Source organism: Schistocerca gregaria, chromosome 7 (genome assembly GCF_023897955.1).
Source record: "Schistocerca gregaria isolate iqSchGreg1 chromosome 7, iqSchGreg1.2, whole genome shotgun sequence".
Classification (NCBI taxonomy): Eukaryota; Metazoa; Arthropoda; class Insecta; order Orthoptera; family Acrididae; genus Schistocerca; species Schistocerca gregaria.
In genome coordinates, this window is record NC_064926.1 from 379,174,442 (window position 1) to 379,202,014 (window position 27,573).

At 38.1% G+C, this 27,573-nt stretch overlaps 2 protein-coding genes across 4 annotated transcripts in view; one reads left to right on the forward strand and one right to left on the reverse strand.

The window, feature by feature from the left end:
- The window catches only part of LOC126281789 (uncharacterized), a 164,862-nt gene extending 164,060 nt beyond the window's left edge, over nucleotides 1-802 (forward strand). The window contains exon 6 of the mRNA XM_049981002.1: nucleotides 61-802. Within this exon, the coding sequence (XP_049836959.1) occupies nucleotides 61-137 (77 nt within the window). The 3' untranslated portion in view covers nucleotides 138-802. The remainder of the gene's footprint in view (nucleotides 1-60) is intronic.
- Nucleotides 1-27,573, reverse strand: part of LOC126281785 (elongation factor-like GTPase 1) — a 579,301-nt gene that overhangs the window by 391,090 nt on the left and 160,638 nt on the right. For all 3 annotated transcript variants that reach the window (XM_049980992.1, XM_049980993.1, XM_049980991.1), the window contains 4 exons: nucleotides 21,728-21,863; nucleotides 19,376-19,594; nucleotides 6,314-6,582; nucleotides 1,903-2,051 (listed from right to left, as the gene is read on the reverse strand). In XM_049980992.1, coding sequence (XP_049836949.1) covers nucleotides 1,903-2,051; nucleotides 6,314-6,582; nucleotides 19,376-19,594; nucleotides 21,728-21,863 — 773 coding nt within the window. The remainder of the gene's footprint in view (nucleotides 1-1,902; nucleotides 2,052-6,313; nucleotides 6,583-19,375; nucleotides 19,595-21,727; nucleotides 21,864-27,573) is intronic.

Consider the following 27,573-nt stretch of genomic DNA (forward strand, 5'->3'; position numbering starts at 1 on the left):
TATTTTTGTTTCATGACGGTTCTTGTATACAGATGTTAACAAGCAGTAATGGTATTTCAGGATTTGTACGGCACATCACACCTTTCCCTTGGCATGAAGTCGAAAGATTAATGGAAAGGATGACATGGAAAAACTGAGAGACATCTTTGGTCAGTTTTTATTCTGTGCTGAACTCAACACCTGCCCTGGTGGTTACAATGTAATAACCATACAGGACACCACAATCACCTTCACAATCAACATGCTGTGTAATACGTGCAGGAAAGTGATGGACTCCTAATGTTCAACTGGAGCTAGTGTTAATGTCCAGAAGATAATTATAGTAACACCATTTGTTACGGATGTTCTGTCAATATGAAAATTTCCACAAGGTTCCTCATTCACAGTGTAAGATATTTAGAGATTAACCAAATAGTCCAGCAGAGAAGTACAGTGAAACTGATGTAATAGTACATCAGTACACAAATGTCAGTGGAAATTCCTAGGAGTTTTACAGTTATTAATAGTTATAACTAGTACTGATCACCTTATTTCTTTCAGAATAATTAGTACAGAGTTTTCTAAATATGTGTTATTATCACAACAACAAATGAGTGTAGAGACTTTCACATCTTTGATGAACTGAAATATTAAACTTATAATTGCTAGATATTACAATGAATAAACTAAAGCCTGTTTTGCTTGTTAGTAACTACATTATTGGTCACACACATATCATGTAATATACCTAATATATGCATAGCCAATGTTGTGGTAAATTTGTAAGAAAAACTGTAATACTGATAACTGGTTTGTTGCTAAATCAGTTTTTTTTTATATTGCCATTTTTTTTGTATATACACCTTAGATTATTCATTACACCTTGATAGTTTGGAATTATTATAAAGTACTGTTCCATAATGTGTGTATGTGTGTGTGTGTGTGTGTGTGTGTGTGTAAGAGAGAGAAAGGTAAGAGAGAGAAAGACAGACAGATAGATAGATAGATAGAGAGAGAGAGAGAGAGAGAGAGAGAGAGAGAGAGAGAGAGAGAGATGATATATTATGCTGTTACAGTATTTATATTTATTTATGTTTAATTAATTTCTATTAATTTGCAACTCATTCTTGTTCCCTGTGCTCACAAGGCTTTTATCCACTGCCTGTGACAGGAAAGATCTAGTGACAATAACTCAGGTGTTACATTGTCATTTGGTCAGTGATGAATATTTCCGAAGTGTCCATCATTTCTCAATTCTTTAACTGTTCCAGGCTTTCAACTGGCACTGTTTAGGAGTATTTAGTTAAAATGTTTACACACTTTACTGCAGTCGGTAACAATGATACAGTTTCATAGAAAAGTACATAAATGCAGACTTGACTGAAGTTACAGGATATACACTGAAATGCTATCTGTTGGATTTACAACAAACTAATGTTTGATGTGGGCCCACTGAAATTGCTGATACTGAGCTGATAACAATGTCATGTAATGTAAACTGAATCACCAACTGGTGGGTATTAAGTGAATGGTGAGAGTGTACCAGTAGTGGTGTAATGGACCCCATATTTCATCACAGCTACATGATATACAAGTGTATACCTCAAAACTTTTACAATGGCTGACTGCCATGAGCACTTTGACACTGAAGTGCTGTAGCAGTCAACTGCACTTACGGAAAGCACACTCTGACTGCTCCAGCAGTCAAAGAATTAACACTAAATTATAATTCAGCTGTAGTAACTAGTCAGACAGTAAAAAGAATAGCAAATTAAGCAAATAACAAATTTTGCAAGCTCCAATTGTGAACAAGTCATCAATACTTTGAGATGAACAGAAAACTTATTAAATATCTGCTTTAAACAAAAAATTCATATTAAAGATTAGTTGGGCAACAGTATACATAAAACTCATTCTACTCACCCAGCACTTCTGCATTTGCTTGTATGGAACATTTGTACATAGCAGCCATTAGCCTCTGGGGTTGGGCTTGAAATGCCTTTCTGCAGCCTTCCTTCACTGCTGACATTAACTGACCAGAAAATGGACCAAAGGGTTGTGTTACATCTGAGCTATTAAGAAAAAATTGCAATAAGTATAACTGCACAAACATCTGTTTTGTAATTGATTTATATTCTATAAAACTGGTATGTAATGCAGCTGCTACATCAATAAAACAGTTGTGCTTTCTGCACTTCTTACAGATTATATATTTCATGGAAAGCAGTGTTACAGCATGTTTTATGATCCAATTGTAGTACTCTATTACTCGTTGCAGTTGTATTCATAGACAACAGATACCTGTCATGTCACTAAGTTTTTATTGCATAAAAGTGAGAGATTTCTTTGTCTGAGGGCACTAGATTTGTTTAAAGGATAATATTCTTCAAAATATAACTTACATCAAATGTATATGACGATGTTTATACTCATCAAATAGCGGCTTAGATAAACATTCACAGGTGATTACAAGAATACATGCTTTCAGAAAACAGAAGGCAATGTGAGACCAAAATATGCTGACTTCTACTCCCTGTCTGTGACCTGTCAGCTACCCCTTTCATCACTACTGCCTTCTCAAGCTTTTAAATATCATCTACTCCTAGCATTTCACAGTTAATTTCTCTTTTTCTATCAATAGGATATTGTCATCAAGAGAAACAAAACTGGCCTTCTATGGATTGGAGTGTAAAATGTCAGGTTCCTTAATTGGGCAGGTAGGTTAGAAAATTTAAAAAGAGAAATGGATAGGTTGAAGTTTGATACAGTGGGAGTTAGTGAAGTTTGGTGACAGAAGAACAGGACTTCTGGTCAGGTGAATAAAGGGTTATAAATATAAAATCAAATAGGGGTAATAAAGGAATAGGTTTAATAATGAATTAAAAATAGGAATTTGGATATGCTACAAATAACAGCATAGTTAATGCATTATTATAGCCAAGATAGACACAAAGCCTACACCTACCACAATAGTATAAGTTTATATGCCAACTAGCTCCGCAGATGATGAAGAGATTGAAGAAATGTACAATGAAATAAAAGAAATTATTCAGATAGTTAAGAGAGATGAAGATTTAATAGTCAAGGGGGACTGTAACTTGATAGTAGGAAAAGGAACAGAAGGAAAAATGGTAGGTGAATATGGACTGGGGAAAAGGAATGAAAGAGGAAGCCAACTGGTAGAATTTTGCACAGAGAATAATTTAACCATAGCTAACATGAATCATCAAAGAAGGCTGTATATGTGGAAGAGATCTAGAGACACTGGAAGGTTCCAGATTGATTACATGATAGTAAGACAGAGATTTTTAAATCAAATTTTAAGTTGTAAGACATTTTCAGGGGCAGATGTGGACTCTGACCACAATTCATTGGTTAGGAACTGTAGATCAAAACTGAGGAAACAGCAGAAAGGTAGGAACTGAAGGTGGTGGGACCTGGATAAATTAAAAGAACTAGAGATTGTAGAGAGTTTCAGATAAAGCAATAAGGAATGATTGACAAGAACTGGGGAAAGGAATACAGCAGAGGAAGAATGGCTAGCTTTGAGAGATGAAATAGTGAAGGCAGCAGAGGATCAATAGGTAAATAGATAAGGGCCAGTAGATATCCTTAGGTAACACAAGAGATATTGAATCTAACTGATGAAAGCAGAAAATATAAAAATCCAGTAAATGAAGTAGGCATCCAAAAAACATCTAAAAATGAGATTGACAGGAAGTGTAAAATGGCTAAGTGTGAATGGCTAAAGGATAAATGTCAGGATTTAGAAGCATATATAACTACGGGAAAGATAGGTGCCACCTACAGAAAAATTAGACACCTTTGGGGAAAAGAGAAGCACCTGTATGAATATCAAGAGCTCAGACGGCAAACCAGTCCTAAGCAAAGAAGGGTAAGCAGAAGGGTGGAAGGAGTATATAGAGGGTCTGTACAAGGGAGATGTACTTGAGGCTAATATTATGGAAGAGGACCTAGATGAAGATCAGATGGGAGATATGATACTGTGTGAAGAATTTGACAGAGTGCCGGCACACCTAAGTCCAATAGGGCCCCAGGAGTGGACATTCTGCGAGAACTAATAATAGCCTTGGGAGAGCCAGCCACGACAAAACTCTTCCATCTGATTAGCGAGATGTATGATACAGGTGCAATACCCTTCGACTTTAAGAAGAATATAATAATTCCAATTCCAAAGAAAGCAGGCTCTGACAGATGTGAAAATTGCCAAACTGTCAGTTTAATAAGTCACAGTTACAAAATACTAACATGAATTCTCTAAAAAAGAATGGAAAAACTTGTAGAAGCCGACCTCAAGAAATATCGCATTGAATTCCGGAGAAACATAGGAACATGCAAGGCAATACAGACCCTACAAATTTTCACAGAAGATAGGTAACGGAAAGCCAACCTACGTTAATACCAATTGTAGACTTGGAGAAAGCTTTTGACAATGTTGACTGGAATATTCTCTTCCAAATTGTAAAGGTGGTTGGGATAAAATTAAGGGAGCAAAAGACTATTTACAATTTGTACAGAAACCTGGTGGCAGTTATAAGAGTCAAAGGGCACAAAAGGGAAGCAGTGGTTGGGAAGGGAGTGAGACAGGGTTGTAGCCTACCTCACGTTACTCAAACTGTATATTGAGCAAGCGGTAATTTTGCTATATGGGCTGCAAAATAACTGATGATGGTTGAAACAGAGAAGACATAGAATGTAATCTGGCGATGGCAAGAAAGGCATTCCTGAAGAAGAGAAATTTGTTAACATCAAGTGTCAGGAAGTCTTTGCTGAAAGTATTTCTATGGAGTGTAGTTGTGTATGGAAGTGAAACAAAAAGAGAATAGAAGCTTTTAAAATTAGGATCTATAGAAGAATGCTGAAGATTAGCTGGATAGATTAAGTAACGAATGAGGAGGTAATTAATAGAATCAGAGAGAAAAGAAATTTGTGGCACAACCTGACTGGAAGAACTTATCAGTTTGTAGGACAGTTCTGAGTCACCAGAGGATTACCAATTTAGTATTGGAGGGAAGCAAGGGGGGTAAATATCACAGAGGGAGACCAAGACATGAATATAGTATATAGTAAGAAAATTCAGAAGCTGGTCGGTTGTAGCAGATACTCAGAATGAAGAGGCTTGCACAGGATAGAGTAGCACAGTAGCATGGACAGTTGCATCAAACCAGTCTCAGGACCACAGATCACAACAGCAGCAGCAACAGCATCAACAACAACAACAAAAACAACAACACAGTATTGTAGTCAACAAAACAGTTCAGAAGGATATGATGTCCTTCAAAATGCTATTTAAGTCTTCCAGAATGGTCATCAAATTGTCAAGCATGATAATAAGATCATATATGATTTGAAACTTCTTAGCTTTTGTGAAAAACAAGGCAACCCTACTTGACTGACCACTTGGGAATACTTTTTATTGTATTGATCTTTTTGTTTTTCTCTTGACTTTTTCTGTCTGTCTTGTCTACATACTTATTTGTCATTATTAATCTCAATGTATTTCTTTGTACAAATCAATTCATTTATTGTCTTCATTTTCCAAGTCCCCCTTTATTTATATAATTCCATTTTCACTTTAATATCTAATGAAGTATGAAAGAAAGGAACATTACAGAATGAGATTTTCACTCTGCAGTGGAGTGTGCGCTGACATGAAACTTCCTGGCAGATTAAAACTGTGTGTCCGACCGAGACTCGAACTCGGGACCTTTGCCTTTCGCGGGTAAGTGCTCTACCATCTGAGCTACCGAAGCACGACTCACGCCCGGTCCTCACAGCTTTACCTCTGCCAGTATCTCGTCTCCTACCTTCCAAATTTTACAGAAGCTCTCTTGCAAACCTTGCAGAACTAGCGGAGTGTGCGCACACTCCACCGCAGAATGAAAATCTCATTCTGGAAACATCCCCCAGGCTGTGGCTAAGCCATGTCTCTGCAGTATCCTTTCCTCCAGGAGTGCTAGTTCTGCAAGGTTCGCAAGAGAGCTTCTGTAAAGTTTGGAAGGTAGGAGACGAGATACTGGCAGAGGTAAAGCTGTGAGGACCAGGCGTGAGTCGTGCTTCGGTAGATCAGATGGTAGAACACTTGCCCGCGAAAGCCAAAGGTCCCGAGTTCGAGTCTCGGTCGGACACACAGTTTTAATCTGCCAGGAAGTTTCAAGGAAAATTACAGTTCAATGTCCTCTCAACATCAGGGTCATAAGAGATGAAGCAATGACTTGGTTGGACAAGGAAGGATCACAATATTGTCACTTTCCTGACTGAAGAAACCACCTCACATTTATCGAAAGTGATTTAGTAATAAGATAACACTTACCTTACTGGTGAAGCCTTTACACTCCATTCCAGAATTTCAAAGCAGACTCCCATCATAGGTTCCTCACAGAGAGGACCTGCTAAAGTTGCCATTTGGAATCCATTAACAAAACTGCTCTCATGTTCTGACCTGGAGTCTGACTCTGAAGATATCACCTCTGAAGGGGGCGTAGGATCCCAAATAGAAGTGTGGTTGTAGCCAGCAACACAGTTCAGAAGGACATTTGGACCACAGCGACGGGGACCAAGGCTCCACACAGAATCAATAGACTGGAAGAAGTAAATTATTCAGTACTTACACATTTACACAAAGCAGTAGCCTAATTCATTGTCTATAGCAGTAAACTACTGCGAGAAAGTAAGTAATTTAGGAGAAAGGGGACCAATCACAGGACACCAGAAGCATTGAGTCACTAACAGGCACACAAAAATCAGAAAGAAAACTTTGTATTGTTTTCACTCAAGATGATCCTCATGTAACATTTGTTGAAAACATTTAGAAACATCCTTTATAGAAGCTAAAAACTTTCTAAAATTGAGGCACACAAATATTTCTGTTTACAAACAACCGGTTTTGACCGACTTTGCTATCATCTTCAGATCTTCAAAAATTTATTTTATGAAATGGGTTCATTTTTAGATATCACCTCTGAACATTAGACCTCATGCCAAGGTGACATGCAGTAAAATGTAGAACATTAATACAAAGGCTTGTGATAGATAAAACATTTGAAATCAAAAAGCACCTTGTGCACATGGCCATGTGCATATACGTAGCACACACAGATAACTGTTACATCATAAAAAACCCAGTATACAATACAAAATATGGTAGTGCATCTGATAACATTAGCTTGACATGTTCTAATCATTGAAGATCTACCTTAGACTGTATATAAGGTACCTCATACACCATTTATGATGGAGCTTCAGCGATTAAAACATTTCCAGCTAATGTTAATAGATGTGCTGCTCTGTGGTTTCTAGCATGGAGCAATCATTAACGAACGATATGTATACGGACATGGTGATGTGCAGAAGGTGCTTCTTGATTTTACAATATTTTATGGGCTATAAGAAGCACCCTTTTCCTTTGAAAAATTGCCTTCAAAATTCAGGTGCATCTTACACTCAAAATTAGTATAAAAATGTCCAGTGTTTGATTCAAATTCCTGCCAGTCATAAAAATGACCATATATTCAGTGCCATGGGAAACCTCTCTCTATCTGGCAACATTGGATTCAACTGACAGCAGCAGTGCACTGATGCGATGAGCACGAGTTGTGGGGATCCACAAGCTTGCTAACACTGTCTCCCTCCTACCAGGCCATCACAAACCAGAACACGACATTGTAGTCCATGGTGCATGTGGTGTCACCGCCAGGCATCACACTTGCTAGGTGGTAGCCTTTAAATCGGCCATGGTCCGGTAGTATACGTCGGACCCGTGTGTCACCACTATCAGTGATTGCAGACCGAGCGCCGCCACTCGGCAGGTCTAGAGAGAGAGTTCCTAGCACTCGCCCCAGTTGTACAGCCGACTTTGCTAGCGATGGTTCACTGACAAATTACGCTCTCATTTGCCAAGACAATAGTTAGCTTAGCCTTCAGCTACGTTATTTGCTACGACCTAGCAAGGCGCCATGATCAGTTTCTATTGATGTTGTAAATCATGTACCATAAAGAGCGATGTTCTCCATTAATGGATTAAAGCTAAGTATTCCACCAGCTACGTCCGTTTTTCTCAATTCTAATTCCCTTGTCATGTTCCAGACCTCACGCCAGCCTGCGTGAGCTAAAACGCGTGCATTTCGGCCTCCTTTACCATTACAGTGTTGGCTCTCCTGCCAACCACAACAGTGCAAGTGAACTTGAAGTGAAAGTGATTTGTGTTACCAGTACCAGTACAATATTTATGTTAGTAGCAAGTTTCGTAATGGAAAAAAAAAATAATAAAAGGTATTGATATGATGCAGGCTATAAATTGAAAGTAATAGTGTATGCAGAAGAACATGGAAAAAGAGCAGCTGAGTGGCATTTTGGCCTTCCACGAACAGAGAAAGCCATTCACAATTGGCATGCTTCCCAAGAAGAACTGAAAAGAATGAGGAAGACTAAATGTGCAGAAGACTGAGTGCAAAATGGCCAAAACTAGAAAATGACATATTGAAACGTATTCAAGGATACTGTCAAAACAGCATTGGAATCAATACAAAAATGATTCAAATACATGCTCATAAGCTAGCGCTACTGTGGAAATTAACAGACTTTAATGGTGGAGTTGGTTGGTGCTACAGATTTATGAAGTGTCACGGACTTAGCCTGTGAACCAAAACTGAAATATCTCAGAAAATGCCACAAGAGCACGAAGACAAAATATTATCTTTGCATCATTTTATTGCTCAACATCAAATGAAAACCAGTGTGGAATTAAGCCAAATAGCAAACATGGACAAAACTCCTCTGACATCTGATGTGCCAAGTAACAGAACTATTGTCATAAATGGTGCTAAACTGTAACTACAAAAAGAAGTGGACATGAAAAAATGCACTACTCTAGTGCTCTAGTATGTTGTGCTGATGGTACTAAACATAACCTAATAATCATTTTCAAGAGCAAAACAAAGTCAAAACATTCTTAAATGCCACCAGTTGTTGTTGTTATTGTTGTTGCTGTTGTTCACATACATGACGAGGGCAGGATGACATGAGTCATGAAATTATAGATTAACAGAGTGTGGGAGAGAAGGAAAGGATAGAGGGAAACATTCCACGTGGGAAAAATATATCTAAAAACAAAGATGATGTGACTTACCAAACAAAAGCACTCGCAGGTTGATAGACACACAAACATACACACAAAATTCAAGCTTTCGCAACCAGCGGTTGCTTCTTCAGGAAAGAGGGAAGGAGAGGGAAAGATGAAAGGATGTGGGTTTTAAGGGAGAGGAGTCATTCCGATCTCGGGAGCGGAAAGACTTACCTTAAGGGGAAAAAAGGACAGGTATACACTCGCACACACACACATATCCATCCGCACATACACAGACACAAGCAGACATTTGTAAAGGCAAAGAGTTTGGGCAGAGATGTCAGTCGAGGTGGAAGTACAGAGGCAAAGATGTTGTTGAAAGACAGGTGAGGTATGAGCGGTGTATGTGCGGGTGGTTATGTGTGTGTGTGTGAGTGTATACCTGTCCTTTTTTCCCCTTAAGGTAAGTCTTTCGGCTCCCGGGATTGGAATCACTCCTTATGCTCTCCCTTAAAACCCACATCCTTTTGTCTTTCCCTCTCCTTCCCTCTTTCCTGAAGAAGCAACCGCTGGTTGCGAAAGCTTGAATTTTGTGTGTATGTTTGTGTTTGTTTGTGTGTCTATCGACCTGCCAATGGTTTTGTTTGGTAAGTCACATCATAGACTTCCCTTCTTGTGCTAGATCAATTTAGCAGTTACTCAAAAAAATTCAGTGAAAGAGAAATTGAGACAAGGAAACACAGAGCTTGCTGTTATTCTGGGAAGACTTACTTCACAATTGCAACCTCTTGATGTCTCAATGAATAAACCATTTAAAGTGCATATGGAAAAAATGGATGATGGATGAAACCCAACACGAATTCATGCTGAAGGGAGCTTTAAAATGACCTACAATCAAACAAGTGTGCAGTGGATAAAACAGTCATGGTCTGAAATGAGAAGAGACATTATTGTTTAACCTTTCAATAAATGCAGCATAAGTAAAGCTCTCAATGGCAATGAAGAGGATGACAAGGCCGAAGAAGAAGAAGAAGAAGAAGAAAGTCCTGATGACGATTTTCAGCGATGTTAAAGTTCAGTTCAGTTTTTATAAAATAAAGTATTTTTTTTTTTTTTAATCTGGCTATGCAATCTAATAATAAAAATGGTAAAAAGATTATTTACAAAAAGTATTGATTACAAATCAAGGTGCATCTTATAGTTCACAGTGTCTTACAGCCTGTAAAACATGGTAAATGTTTTATTTATGACAAACATTTATATTATGTGCTACATTTTATCTACATTTGACACTTTTATCTACACATGACAACTTGACATGAGGTCCAACTCAAAATGACCGCATTTCATAATATAAATTTTTGACGAGCATAAGATGACATAAAATAAGATAAGATGATGAGATAAAAAGAAATTATTCAGATAGTGAGGAGAGACGAAAATTTAATAGTCAAGGGTGAAAGGAATTCGACAGTACGAAAAGGAAGAGAAGGAAACGTATTAGGTGAATAGGGAATAAGGGTGAGAAATGAAAGAGGAAGCCGCCTGGAAGAATTTTGCACAGAGCATAACAAAACATAGCTAACACTTGGTTCTAGAATCATAAAAGAGGGCTGTATACATGGAAGAGGCTTGGAGATACTCGAAGGTTTCAGATAGATTATATAATGGTAAGACAGGAGATTTAGGAACCAGGTTTTAAATTGTAAGAATTTCCAGGGGCAGATGTGGACTCTGACCACAATCTATTGGTTATGAACTGTAGATTAAAACACAGAAACTGCAAAAAGGTGGGAATTTAAGGAGATGGGATCTGGATAAACTGACAGAACCAAAGGTTGTAGAGAGTTCCAGGAAGAACACTAGGGAATGATTGAAAGGAATAGGAGAAAAGAAATATAGTAGAAGAAGAATGGGTACCTTTGAGGGATGAAATAGTGAAGTCAGCAGAGGATCAAGTAGGTAAAAAGACAAGGGCTAATAGAAATCCTTGAATAACAGAAGAGATATTGAATTTAATTGATGAAAGGAGAAGGCAGCAGAGGATCAAGGAGGTAAAAAGATGAGGGCTAGTAGAAATCCTTGGGCAACAGAAGAAATATTGAATTTAACTGATGAAAGAAGAAAATATAAAAATGCAGTAAATGAAGCAGGCAAAAAGGAATACAAAGGTCTCAAAAGTGAGTTTGACAGGAAGTGCAAAACGGCTAAGCAGGCGTGGCTAGAGGACAAATTTAAGGGTGTAGAGGCTTATCTGACTAGGGGTAAGAAACATACTGCCTACAGGAAAATTAACGAGACCTCTGAAGAAAAGAGAACCACTTGCATGAAAATCAGGAGCTCGGATGGGAACTCAGTTCTAGGCAAAGAAGGGAAAGCAGAAAGGTGGAAGGAGTATATAAAGTGTCTATACAAGGGTGATGAACTTCAGGGCAATATTACGGAAATGGAAGAGGTTGTAGATGAAGATGAAATGGGAGATATGATACTGCGTGAAGAGTTTGACAGATCACTGAAAGACCTAAGCTGAAACAAGGCCCTGGGAGTAGACAACATTCCATTAGAACTAATGACAGCCTTGGGAGAGCCAGTCCTGACAAAACTCTACCACCTGGTGAGCAAAATGTATGAGACAGGTGAAATACCCTCAGACTTCAAGAAGAATATAATAACTCCAATCCCAGAGAAAGCAGGTGTTGACAGATGTGAAGATTAATAAGTCATGGCTGCAAAATACTAACGCAAATTGTTTACAGACGAATGGAAAAACTGGTAGAAGCCGACCTCGGGGAAGATCAGTTTGGATTCCGTAGAAATATTGCAACACCTAAGGCAATACTGACCCTACGACTTATCTTAGAAGCTAGATTAAGGAAAGGCAAACCTACCTTTCTAGCATTTGTAGACTTGGAGAAAGCTTTTGACAATGTTGACTGGAATACTCTCTTTCAAATTCTGAAGGTGGCAAGGGTAAAATACAGAGAGCGAAAGGCTATTTACAACTTGTAAAGAAACCAGATGGCAGTTATAAGAGTCGAGGGGCATGAAAGGGCAGCAGCGGTTGGGAAAGGAGTGAGACAGGGTGTAGCCTATCCCCGATGCTATTCAATCTGTATATTGAGCAAGCAGTAAAGGAAACAAAAGCAAAATTTGGAGTAGGTATTAAAACCCATGGAGAAGAAATAAAAACTTTGAGGTTCGCCGATGACATTGTAATTCTGTCAGAGACAGCAAAGGACTTGGAAGAGCAGTTGAACGGAATGGACAGTGTCATGAACGGAGGGTATAAGATGAACATCAACAAAAGCAAAACAAGGATAATGGAATGTAGTCAAATTAAGTCGAGTGATGCTGAGGGAATTAGATTAGGAAATGAGACACTTCAAGTAGTAAAGGAGTTTTGCTATTTAGGGAGCAAAATAACTGATGATAGTCGAAGTAGAGAGGGTATAAAATGTAGACTGGCAATGGCAAGGAAAGCGTTTCTGAAAAAGAGAAATTTGTTAACATCGAGTATAGATTTAAGTGTCAGGAAGTCGATTCTGAAAGTATTTGTATGGAGTGTAGCCATGTATGGAAGGGACACATGGACAGTAAATAGTTTGGACAAGAAGACAATAGAAGCTTTCGAAATGTGGTGCTACAGAAGAATGTTGAAGATTAGATGGGTAGATCACATAACTACTGTGGAGGTACTGAATAGAATTGGGGAGAAGAGGAGTTTGTGGCACAACTTGACTAAAAGAAGGGATCGGTTGGTAGGACATGTTCTGAAGCATCAAGGGATCACCAGTTTAGTATTGGAGGGCAGCGGGGAGGGTAAAAATCGTAGAGGGAGACCTAAAGATGAATACACTAAGTAGATTCAGAAGGATGTAGGCTGCAGTACATACTGGGATATGAAGCAGCTTGGACAGGATAGTGTATCATGGACAGCTGCATCAAACCAGTCTCAGGACTGAAGACCACAACAACAACAACGAGAAAATATAAAAATGCAGTAAATGAAACAGGCAAACAAGAATCTCAAAAATGAGATCGACAGGAAGTGCAAAATGGCTGAGCAGGGATGGCTAGAGGACACATATAAGGATGTAGAGGCATATCTCACCAGGGGTATGATAGACACTGGTTACAGGAAAATTAAAGAGACTTTTGGAGAAAAGAGAACCACTTGTATGAATATCAAGAGCTCAGATGGAAACCCAGTTCTAAGCAAAGAAGAGAAAGTGGAAAGGTGGAAGGATTATATAGAGGGTCTGTACAGGGGTTTTGTACTTGAGGACAATATTAAGGAAATTGAAGAGGATGTAGATGAAGATGAAATGAGAGATATGATACTGCGTGAAGAGTTTGACAGAGCACTGAAAGACCTAAGCTGAAACAAGGCCCTGGGAGTAGACAACGTTCCATTAGAACTACTGATAGCCTTGGGAGAGCCAGCCCTGACAAGACTCTACCATCTAGTGAGCAAGATGTATGAGACAGGCGAATTACCCTCAGACTTCAAGAAGAATACAATAATTTCAATCCCAAAGAAACCAGGTATTGACAGATGTGAATATTACTGAACTATCTTTAATAAGCCATGGCTGCAAAATACTAACACGAATTCTTTACAGACGATTGGCAAAACTGGTAGAAGTCGACCTCGGGGAAGATCAGTTTGGTTTCCGTAGAAATGTTGGAACACATGAGGCAATACTGATCCTATGACTTGTCAAAAAAATAGATCAAGGAAAGGCAAAACTACGTTTCTAGCATTTGTAGACTTGGAGAAAGCTTTTCACAATGTTGATTGGTTTACCCTCTTTCAAATTCTGAAGGTGGCAGGGGTAAAATACAGAGAGCGAAAGGCTATTTGCAATTTGTACAGTAACCAGATGGCAGTTATAACAGTCGAGGGGCATGAAAGGGAAGCAGTGGTTGGGAAGGGAGTGAGACAGGGTTGTAGCCTATCCCTGATGTTATTCAATCTGTATATTGAGGAAGCAGTAAAGGAAACAAACAAAAAATTTGGAGTAGGAATTAAAATCTATGGAAAAGAAATAAAAACTTTGAGGTTTGCTGATGACATTGTAATTCTGTCAGAGACAGAAAGAACCTGGAAGAGCAGGTGAACGGAATGGACAGTGTCTTGAATGGAGGATATAAGATGAACATCAACAAAAGCAAAACGAGGATAATGGAATGTAGCCAAATTCAATTTGGTGATGGTGAGGGAATTAGATAAGGAAATGAGATGCTTGAAGTAGAAAATGAGTTTTGCTATTTGGGTAGCAAAATAACTGATGATGGTGAAAGTAGAGAGGATATAAAATGTAGACTGGCAATGACAAGGAAAGCGTTTCTGAAGAAGAGAAATTTGTTAACATTGAGTATAGATTTAAGTGTGAGGAAGTCATTTCTGAAAGTATTTGTATGGAGTGTAGCCATGTATGGAAGTGAAACATGGACAATAAATAGTTTGGACAAGAAGAGAATAGAAGCTTTCGAAATGTGGTGCTACAGAAGAGTGCTGAAGATTAGATGGGTAGATCACATAACTAACGAGGAGGTATTGAATAGGATTGGGAGAAGAGAAGTTTGTGGCACAACTTGACAAGAAGAAGGGATCGGTTGGTAGGTCATGTTCTGAGGCATCAAGGGATCACCAATTTAGTACTGGAGGGCAGCGTGGAGGGTAAAAATCGTAGAGGGAGACCAAGAGATGAATACACTAAGCAGATTCAGAAGGATGTACGTTGCAGTAGGTACTGGGAGATGAAGAAGCTTGCACAGGATAGAGTAGCATGGAGAGCTGCATCAAACCAGTCTCTGAACTGAAGACCAGAACACAAAACAACACAAGATGACAGCAAAGTTTGCCAAGAAAAAGTTATGTGATCTTGGCTGTAGAACATTTTACCTTCTATAAAGGGTGTTTCTGAACATTTTCAACAAATGTTAGAGGAGCATCTTTGGGTCAAAGCAAGACAAAATTTTTCTTTAAGTGTTGCTCTACAACACAGTGTTGCTGAGTTCCATGCTGCATCGTTGCAGGATGTACCTTGCCCATGTCACAGGAGACACTCAAAATGTCTGCTACAAACAACAGTGCAAGCAAAGCAATTTAATTATAGCAAGGGTCTGACAAATACTTGCAAAAGGTTTAGGGTTACAGTGACCTGTTTCTTGACATGATTAATGGGCATATTACACGCAACTCAATGCCTTAACCAAAATATTGGGAAGGTTTTATTGACAAACAGGTATATGGCCAAACTGAAGTATGATGGAACCCATCCATGCATGAACCACATGGTGTGGAAAATTCCTAAGGCCACATTGTCTTGTTTCACAAGAAGGTCAACTGCAGTCATTTATCATCAGGGTAGCTCATATAGGCTGATCAAGTGAAAATAATTGATACTGTATCACACATTAAGTCCAAATTTATGTTGATGATTAGCAACAAGTGTTTATGTATGTTTATGAAGCTACCTCATGCAAATAAGGCCTCACAACAAAGTAAGTTGTCGTGGTAGTTATGTAGATTACAATGTTCTGTGTAAGACCTGTACCTCACCAAAACACTGAATCACACATGTTTGTGTGAACATTTTTGTACTACTAATCCAAGGAAATATTCAGATTGTTACACGATAACATTAACATTGCTGTGTACATCTTGGTCACATAATATGAACTGCTATTCATGCTTTTATGTCACACCTGTAGGAATAAGACTACTTCTATCAATAAAAAGGACACAGAAGTGTGCTTCATATACAGATGTGTGTAGAAATGTACAAGTGTAAGCTGAGCATGCTTCTGCTTCTTCTGTTGTTAGTGTTAGTATTATTCCTATTGGAGTGATGTAGAAGCATGCTTCTATGTCCGCTATTGAGAGTGTTAACTATACTCCTATAGACATAATGCAGAGCCAGGAATGAACAAACAATGGACAGTCCAGGATGGAATAACAACAATATTATTAAAAGGGTAGATTGCTATTTACCATACTAAGCAGGTATTCAATCACAGACAGGCACCATGAAAAGACTGCTATACATTTAAGCTTTCAGTCAAAAGCCCTTCTTCTTAGTTAGAAAACACACACGTTCATACAAGCACAACTCTCACACACATGACCACTGCCTCTGGCCACTGAGGCTTAAACACATAGCAGCCTTTTCATCGTGCCTGTCATACTAAGCAGATATTCAATCATAGATAGGCACAATGAAAAGACTGCTATACATTTAAGCTTTCAGTCAAAAGCCCTTCTTCTGAGTTAGAAAACACACACATTCATACAAGCACAACTCTCACACACATGACCACTGCCTATGGTCACTGAGGCTCAAACGTATAGCAGTCTTTTCATTGTGCCTGTCTGCAACTCAATGTCTTCTCTATATGGTCAGTTAGAAATTTAGAGATTTACACACCATGACTGTGACATTTTACTTTCTAACAAGCCAGACAAAGTTCTGATGATGACTGCTTAGCAATTGAAACCAGTCAGTTTCATCGTATTTAATGTGTTCAAGACTTTAAAACATATTTGAGCAGCAAGTGTTTGTTCTATTATTGTTTCAGTTGAGTGGAGTCAATCACTTCACATTCAGATTTTATATTGCTAATAATGCAAAACCCTTCAACAATACCCGCATGTAGCATTTTTAAAAGCCATTACTATTGATTATAATTTGATAAGTGATACAAATTCGTGGTTGTCAGTTAATGTAGAATGAAAAGCCTATGTAATTTTCCACAACAGAAGCACATACTCTGTACATCTTGCATATACCAGACACAACATAACCTCCTGGATAGCTGACAAGCCACTGGAATAAACGGTTCAATACTCTCCAGTACAAATAGCCAGATACAGGAAGTCTTCCACCAGATGATGATAGTACAACTGCCAAAACACATAGTGGCCAAAAAGGAAATAAATAAAATTGGTCCATGCTCTCAGAAAACACCAGAAAAGCTACAGAACTTCCATGTAGTAAAGACAAACACTGCTAAAACTATCAGGAACCTCAACAGAAAATATGAAAATGAATACTTAACTCAAATGGAATCCGACTTACAAATGAACAATATGAAAGACTTTTATAGAACATTCAAGGGTAACATGGAGCTCCAAAACAGTGAAGTGTCATCTGAGTTATTCAGCTACAACCACAAATAAGCAAATCCTGACACAGAAGTGCAAACTGTAGAAGAGGTTAGGAGTGTCATGTATACTGAAGAATAATAAACGCACTGAGAAAGATGAGGTCATTGCAGAAATCTTGAAGCATGCTGATGAGAATACGATAATCAAATGGACACATATTATAAGTAAAATTTGGGAAGAATAACAGCTTCCAACAAAATTTTTGTGCTTGCATCCATAGACTTCAAAAAAGCCTACGAGTCAGTAGACTATTTTGGAGGTGATGAATTTTGATGGAAAATCCAGACCTTGAGCAACACAACATCCAAGGTCAAGTTCAGAGGAAAGTTTTCAGAGACCTTCAAGATCAAAACCAGAACCACACAGGTAGGTGGACTCTCTCCTTTGCTGTTTAAATGTGTACTTGATAACATGGTCAGGTAATCCCAATGAAAAATGAAAGGAATGTGTGGAAAATGAGTGGGATGCAAGAAGACAGGAATATGGGTAAATTGTCTGGCATTCACAGATGATACTATAATATTTTTATTGTAATATTAGAAGAGATGGTTAACCAAATCACACAACTACAGAGCCAAGTGGCTAAAGTCTTTTGAAAATACAGCATATATGACAAAACTTTGAGGCATTTCCTAGATGGACAACAATAGGAGGAGGGAAAATTTAGTAGGAGAGGAGATTTAAAAACTTAGGAGGATGGATAAAAACTGGTCTGACAGAAACAGAAGCAATGGGAGCACAAATAAAGAAAATGAATTTAGCATATAAAGTATGTACAACTACATTCAGAAGCTTATTTTTATCAATGCAGAAAGTGATCCTCCATGAAGCCTTATGTGGAGCAGAAAGTATGAACCTAGTAAGAGTATTTAAGAAACTAAAACTTGTGGAATCAAGGATCCTCAAGAAGATATTGGAGTCTCGAAGAACAGGAGGCAGTCAATGTAGAATATAAGCAAATGATGATCTCTGTAACCAGATAGGTAAAATTTTGGACATAACCAGGAAAAGAGGGAGCAGTTTCTTTGGACACATCCCTAGAATGGACCAGTGGAGTGTCATGATGTGACAGCTACACCACATCAATGACATCTCACAAGCTAACACACTCCATGCGGCCGCAGCCACACTGTGGCAGCGCAAAGGACTGACCAACAGAGGGCAGTAGCTTCAAGCCATCCACAACATTTGTTGATGTGTGCATCCTACAAGATGTGTGCATGTGGAACTATCTTGTTCTACTGAAGCTGCAAGGGAAGCCAATTAAAAACTTGCAGCTCTACATTGTGGTCTATTTAGTTCAGCATAGTGGCCCTTGAAGTCAGGATCATCACAGTCTATGACCCAAGATTATTAATGGCACTGATTGGGACTTCAGAGCTCTGGTAATCACCTGCACAGTCTATGACCCAAGATCATCAATGACACTGCTTGGGAGTTTGCAGCTCTGGTAATCAGCTCTCTTCATGGATCCATGACAGCATTCTGATCAGCTCCCTGAAGAGCTGTAATTGGTGTCTGTTCCATACTTTGTCCAGGCTGTAGAAACTCTATTTCAAACTTACAAATATTTCACTGCTTTCTCAGCAGGACTTAATTCCATATTCCATAGGGACTAATACCACGGAGATGCGGGATGAAATTTACAAGCTACTTTTCAGAAGAGTGTTCTTGGACATAATGTTTAAGTCAAGAAGAAACATTATGTTGTGCAATTCATTTCGCAATTCTCCGTCGAACTTAAGTCATGTTTCTGTTGTTATAAAGTTACTCTGTATTCATGAGACAGTGTCAGTTGTCAATAAATGTGTTAAGTGCTACCTGACTTTCCATGCTAGTTATCTCTGGAGTACCAGATATAGCATGGAGGTTGGATAACAAATAATACAGTTTCTTGTGAACAGGAGAACAAAAGTACTCTGGATCCAATATGTACAAAGATTTCTGGAAGACATGGGACTATAGGAACCAGAGATTTAAAATAGTGCATTTTCAAATAAAAATTTCAAAGAAAATAAAGAAAAAACTGTAACTGATGCACCTGCTGTAATATTTTCATACCATCTCCTTGTGAAATATCCAAGTATTTTCAGTGCTCAAAACTGTTGTAAAGAATTCATTAACAGTAAAACACAAACCTTCTTGTTCCAAGCATCTTCCAGCCTCTTACGTAAAAGTTTTATTGTTTCAATGGTCCGCCCTGATAAAGTTCCTGCAGCTAAGCTATGGTCCATAGCTCGGAGCAACTCTGAGTTTTCCTCTAGTAATTGTGTCACTTCAGTTGGTAGTGGTGCAGCTTTGATTTTCACTGTACACTGTTTATTTGCTGTTGTGATTACCACAGATCCGTCTTCATTCTGAAACAGTAACATGACTCTGGCTTCATACTAATCACAATTCAAGAATGTGGCTACTGCAGCAGAAACTATTTTGGAAATTTCTCGAATGGCATACAGCATTAAAACTTCATTAATTTACAGCCCATTACACAGGAATGTAAGTAATCTAAAAAAGCTACTGTTCTTTTTTTCACATAGTTTCAACTTCCTTTTAAAAAGGGTTTAATTTGCTAAACATTTTTTTTTTCAATATATTATATTATATCCTTACAAATATTTATTTAATTGTATTCATTTGATAAAACTGCAAAATTTTGAGGACACAGAATGACTGGTCAGTACCTACCTTCAAGAGACAAAATTTAAGTACTGGAGGTACAAAATTTAAAAGTATAAAAATTATACCTTGCATTTGAAACTGTTAGTTCCTTCCATAAAGAGGAAAGAGGAATAGGTTAAAGAAAGTTTGTAAAGAAGGGTTCAGACATTCAGACCTCACGTTGAGAGAGACCACGTGTTGTGAGGATGAGGAGAAACAAAGATGATGAGGGAGGTGTGAGACAGAATAGGAAGTCAAAGATACATTCTCATGAGTACTGTGCCAGATTTAGTTCAGACATGATACAAGGGCAAAGTGAGGAGTAAAGATGAATTGTGAGAAATGAGAATTGAAATGAATAGTGCAATTAAGAACTAAGAGACACATTGAAAATAAATGAGGATAAAACCAGAAACAGATATAGAAAGGAAAAGATGAAAATAAATAAGTAAATAATTAAATTCTATCAATGAAAAAAGGGGGAGGGAGCAGTTACCAAGGATTAAGTCTATGACGATGGTGGGCTGTGAGGATATGTTTGAGAGCAAGTTTTTCCTCTCCAGAATTCAGAGAAACTTGTACTGCAATCTTTGGATCAGGTAATTTTGAGTCATGCTGTAGAGCATGTTCATCAACTGGGTATTGTACGTAGGTCCCCAAGGTATATAGATCTTCTGTGTTCATTCAAGCACTCATTCAATTTAGTAAAGGCCATCCCTGCATAAAAAGCCTCACAGTGAACACATGTAGTCATAGACATGAAAATCACTGCTTGAGTTGTTAGGCTTTTATTTTTAAAGTCACAGTTGGTTTCCGGCTAACACATGTCCATCATCAAGAACCAGAATACTTACCTTATTCCATGCATCTACACATAGGTGGTTTCTCTGTTTTAGTATTAGTTGTTGCCATGGTACTGTGATGTATTCCTTTCTTACTTCCTAGTGTCTCTAGGCTGACCACTGTTACAATTTTATATGTGATAGTCCTCATTCACTTTATTTTATGCATATGCACACATAAAGATTATTTTTTAGCACGCTTCTGTTGTTTATTTTCAGTAATTGCACCTGATGATAAGTATTTGTTAGCTCAAACCCAGTCATGAATTTAAAAATAAAAGCTTACAACTGAAGCAGTGACTTCCACATCTATTATGATGCTCAGTTGTAACTGTTCCCCAACAGGACATTTTAGTGTTTTCATACGTTTCTCTGCCTTTGATATTGTAGGTTTTTTTCATTGGTGATGCTGGAGTAAATGGTTGTGAGCACTTGCATGGGACAGGTTTTACAGAGCGAAAAATTGCAGGCATAGGAATATTGATATAGAGATGGTGGTCTGTGAACATTATTACTTGACAAGATTATTACAGAGGTTAGGAGGGATACAGAAGGTGGCAATGAGTGCATGGGAATGATGTCAGGAATGTATGAGTAAAAACTAGACTTTGCTGAGCTCTTACATAGAATGTACTAAAAAACAGTGCTGAAGCTAACAGTATTTTACTATAGAACAAATCGATGATCCTCCAGATGCAACCAATAAAAACTCAAAGTTGACTAAAATTAAACAATGGAAAATCCAGGATGATGTAATGACAATATTATGAAAAATGAAAGATTGATGCTCACTATACAGAGGAGATGTTGATTCACAGACAGACACAACAAAAAGACTGCCATACATGTAGAGCTTTCAGGTAAAAGGCCTTTTGTTGTGGCTGTCTGCGACCCAACATCTCCTCTGTATAGTGTGTAGTAATTTTTCTTTTTCATAATATTAAAATTGATTAAAATGTAGATCTACAGCAATAAACAGAAATTACTTACAGCACCAACTTCTTTCCTAGAAGCACTACTTTGCTCTATTATGGCCTCATTCACCATGTCAACTGTTGGTGGTTCCACAACAGTTTCACGGAAAGGAACTATTGGTTCAGAGACACTTATTTCCACTTTTGCATACCTATAAAAAATCAAATCCATCAAAGAATGAATAGAATGCATCATGATCACCCCTGGACATTGAAGAGGACTGGATAATTTCCTTGCATTTACAGAGTGAGCTTCTAATGTAAGAAAACCAATACTGGCATCATCTGGTATAGTGTCCTAAAAATCCTTTAACCCTGGCCTGTGAGAAAGTTCTGAATTTATGATGCTCCCTGTTCTCAGAGCTTCAATTTTAGTTCACAGTCAATGCAAACCAAGATTATTTTGAGATGAGAACAAAACCTTAGTTTTAGAATTAAGAAAGAAATTGTGGCTGGATGGACTTTATGTACCAAAGTAATGATAAATGATTTAGGACATTGGGCAGTGTATGTACCTTTCATATTTTGTGTTATATAGCAATTTAAATTAGTTTCACAGTTGAAGCTATTATGTAGAGTAAAAAAAATATAAATCAAGGTAAGAGAAACATAGATCACATGGTAGCCAGTTCACACTGTGCTTGAGCTCTAAAGCTTCTCCCTAGCTCACTTTGGTGTATGTTAACAGCATGTGGACATCAAATCCTAGGATAACTGATACAAATACCATAAATCTTCACCTCATATCAAATGATTTGTTATTCCACAAAACTACTTGTGAAATACCTTTCACACTATAGAATTTAACAAAACAGGGAATGGCTATTTCTTGCAATTTTATCCCTACACTTTCCAGTACATCCTAGTACTTGAAACAGCAGACTGACAAAGCCAACTGAGCCATCATTTCATTCTGAAAGTTTTTAAAAATACTTCTATTATTTATATTCCTATGATCCTTCCTGCGAGCTCCTTACCATTGTGACTTTGGTCACTAATTTATGGTAGAAACACAGTGCTGGATTTTCACAATAGTAAATTGGACAAATTCTATTCATCAGAATGTGTGCTAATGTTCTGTATTGAAATCAAAACTTTCATTCATTCATTCACACATCATTTCCCATAAAACGTTTCATGAAGGAGAGTCATCAGTGATGTGGATCAAGTCAAGTTATACAGTAGTAACTGGTAGAAGCACCCACTGCAGGCTCCTTCTGTACATTAGAGGAGGAGGAGGAGGAGGAGGAGGAGACTAGTGTTTAACATCCCGTCGACAACGAGGTCATTAGAGACGGAACACACACTCGGATTAGGGAAGGATGGGGAAGGAAATCGGCCATGCCCTTTCATAGGAACCATTGCAGCATTAGCCTGAAGCAATTTAGGGAAATGATGGAAAACCTAAATCAGGATGGCCAGAGATGGGTTTGAAGTGCCATCCTCCTGAATGGGAGTCCAGTGTGCTAACCACTGTGCCACCTCACTCAGTGTGAACATTAGAACAATAATAAATTAAGACTAGTGCTAAGCTACTCACTCCACTAAGTATGGAAACTGATTAATTAAGCACAAAGCAGCTACTTAAACAAAACCACACCCCATATTTTCCATTATTCAGCTGCACCACAGTGTGAAGGCTTGAGGCCCTGCTCTTGTATGTTATAGTTACCTACATTTCCTTTCTTTTCTTTCATTGCTCAACAGCATGACTCAGACCAAATACTAGATTTCATAATTATTCATTGCGGCCATTCACATGAAGAAGATACACACTTGATACTTCATCAACAAGCCAGGCAATGTAAATGGCAAACCACACCATTAGGTTTATGAACAGGATATCAGCGTGTGAGCCACTAATGAGTATGGTGTATGCACTTCCATCCATGTATGTATGTATGCAAAATGTAAATTTATGTAATTCACCAATTATCAATTGTTGTTACAGTTTCTGTTGTCCACTGCCTACCTGTCACACCTAATTTTTGCTTGCACAGCCACTGAAGTAGTTCTCTAATAACTCTTAGTTTAATCCCATAAAAAAATTGTAATGCTGCTGGGTGTATGTACCATTTATGTATACATCAAAATGAAAAAAAAATGTAACAATGGAAAGTCTGTGATGCAACGACAACAATACAGAGAGGATACACTACTGGAGAGGATACACTAACAGTCAAAAGTTTTCGATCACCTGTGATAAAAATTATGTAATTTATTTCAGTGTACAAACATATCATACACACTAAATTGATGATCAAAATGAATATTATATCCCTCTATCATTAAGTACAATAAAATGTGGTTTAAATTTTAGCCTCTTCAAAGTATCCACTCTTTGCCCTCAGAAAAGCTGTACAGATGTCTGGCATTCAGGAGATATGTTTTTGTAGTGCTTTTGCTGATGCTGCAGTCCAACACATCTGTAAATTATTCCACAGATCTTCAAATTTGATGACCTCAGTTTTCTGACTTCCCTATCAACTTCATCCCGTAAGAGTTCAATGGGACTTAAGTCAGGTGTCTGACTTGGTAAGACCATATTCTTCAGTTCTCCACATATGTATTTTCTATTTACATACCAACTGCACAATTTACAAGAATGTTTTGGATCATTGTCCTAATGCAGAACAAATCCACAACCAATAAGTCTCTTGCCAGATGGAACTGAATCATTGATCAATATCCTATGACATCCTTCCTTCTATAATGTTTCATTAATTCTCACTATATCGCCGACTTTATCAGCCACAAAACATCCCCACATCATGACCAACCCGCAACCAAGCTTGACCATTGGTGTCTAACACTGATTCTTCACGCATTCTCCACAAAGTCGACAAACAAACATTCAACAATGGCTTCCAAATACTTCAAACTTAGATTCATCTGTTTATAACACCTTGGACAATTGCTGCACACTCCAGGCTTTATATTTCTGTTCCCATTGCAATATTTTCATCTTATTTTGTTTTGATAATAAAAGCTTTTTGGCGGCTGTGTACCATTTTAAACCTTTTTGGTGAAGATGGCATTGCACTGTTGAGACAGAGATTGGAGCTGCTCACACACTATTTACTACATAGTGTATTTGTGGTGCAGTATGAGTTGTCTGATGTTTACTCTACACACATATGAACCGATCTTCTCTGTATGATCCTACTTGGGGTCTACAATATCACAAAACACTTGCATTGGCACCAATTTGCTTGAACCATTGTACTGTATACACCACGTTAGATTGAGCTATGCCAATTTTTGTTGCTATTGTCCTACTAGTACAGCCATCCTGATGAAAAGCTACAATTAGAAATTCTTTTTCAATTCCAGTCTCCTGCTTCTGTTTCATTAGGGAGTAATATGTTATGAACATGATTAGGTATATAAAAACAGTGATAGATGCACAAAGTGTACTGTAACCTATTGGAAACTGACTGCTGCACAGACAGCTGGAGGACTGATTCCTATGTGAAAGGAATCATCTTAGGTGAAGGCATATCAGTGTTGTTGTATATACCCATCAGCATCTCTCTATGCAAACAACCAGTCAAATACACAACAGAGGCACTTAATATTTACATGTTTATATTTGTTTTATTATCAGAATGGAGATTTAATACGATTTTCAAAACAAAATCCCTGTTTTAACCAAAAATCCATTGTTGTGAAAGGTGATGAAAAATTTTGACCTGTAGTGTAGATTGCTACTCACCACATAGAGAAGGCACTCATAAGTGGACAGGCACAAACAAACAGGATGTATTCTTTTTCTTTGAGCCTTTCTAGGATTCAGTGCCTCCTCTATGTGATGAACAGCAGTCTATCCTTTCCATATTATTGTTAAACACTAAAAATTCTTTTATATGATTCAGTGCTTGCATGCTACTAAATGTGTGTTGTGTAACAGATTTTCTCAAATGCATTTAATATTTGGAATGTTAAAAAAGTGTACACATGCCAGAAATTTTTTAAAGGTCTAAAGACAAATACATGATCTCTTTATCTTCACCAAAAAGGGCAATAATAGTAGTAGTTTTCATCCCACTTTGTTGTGGGATCTCCACGATCTCTCTATTTAATAATTCTTTTCTTCTCTTTTTCCACATCATACATCACAATTCCAAAAGTAAGACATTTGCCTTATTAAATGTTGAGATTCAACTTTTTTCCTGATTCTGATGCTTCTTTTTCATGTCAACAAACAGACCTTTTAATTAAGAAAGGTAGGAAAGTACAGGCAACCATGTATAAAAAAGTTCTTATTCCCTTTGATTTGATTGTATTAGAGTTGGAAGTTCAGCTCTTGCCACACATAAGTGAAATATAGTCCTGAGGGAAAACTAAATTGTAGTCTTGAGAATAAAGTTCACTCTTGAGCCCATATTTATTTATGAATACATTTGTTTCTGTATAGGTTCCACCTTGAGCAAACACAGTGTTTCTTCTTTTTTACCCCCCCCCCCCCCCCCCCCCCACACACACACACACACACACCTATGCCATCTGGACACACCACAATACCCTCGCACAATGTAGGTGTGTGTGTGTGTGTGTGTGTGTGTGTGTGTGTGTGTGTGTGTTTTGGGAGAGGAGGGGAGGTGAACATTCCACCAGAAACTTCCTAATACATTAACAAAAACAAATTGAAATATAAATAGAAAGAAACATTCCACATGGGAAAAATATATTAAAAAAGATGCTGTGAGTTACCAAATGGGAAAGCGCTGGTAAATAGACACAATAAAAAACAAACACACACACAAATATCTAGCTTTTGCAACCCACGGTTGCTTCATCAAGCTTTCCTGATGAAGCAACCATGGGTTGCGAAAACTTGATACTTGATATTTGTGTGTGCGTTTGTGTGTTTTTTATTGTGTCTATTTACCAGCGCTTTCCCGTTTCATAAGTCACAGCAAACAAAGATTCCAAGACTTACCAAGCAGGAAAGCGCCGGCAGACAGGCACATGAACAAAACACACAAACACACACACAGAATTACTAGCTTTCGCAACCGATGGTTGCTTCTTCAGGAAGGAGAGGGAAAGACGAAAGGATGTGGGTTTTAAGGGAGAGGGTAAGGAGTCATTCCAATCCCGGGAGCGGAAAGACTTCCCTTAGGGGAAAAAATGGACAGGTGTACACTCGCACACACACACACACACACACACACACACACACACACACACAGACACAAACAGATATATCTGTCTGTCATTATGTCTGCTTGTGTCTGTGTATGTGCGGATGGATATGTGTGTGTGTGTGTGTGTGTGTGTGTGTGTGTGTGTGTGTGTGTGTGTGTGTGTGCGAGTGTACACCTGTCCATTTTTTCCCCTAAGGGAAGTCTTTCCGCTCCCGGGATTGGAATGACTCCTTACCCTCTCCCTTTAAACCCACATCCTTTCGTCTTTCCCTCTCCTTCCTGAAGAAGCAACCATCGGTTGCGAAAGCTAGTAATTCTGTGTGTGTGTTTGTGTGTTTTGTTAATTGTGCCTGTCTGCCGGCGCTTTCCCGCTTGGTAAGTCTTGGAATCTTTGTTTTTAATATATTTTTCCCATGTGGAAGTTCCTTTCTATTTTTATATATATATAATACAGGGAAACATTCCACGTGGGAAAAATATATCTAAAAACAAAGTTGATGTGACTTACCAAACAAAAGCACTGGCAGGTCGATAGATACACAAACAAACACAAACTTACCTTAAGGGGAAAAAAGGACAGGTATACACTCGCACACACACACACACACACACATATCCATCTGCACATACACCACTCATACCTCCCCTGTCTTTCAACAACATCTTTACCTCTGTACTTCCACCTTGACTGACATCTCTGCCCAAACTCTTT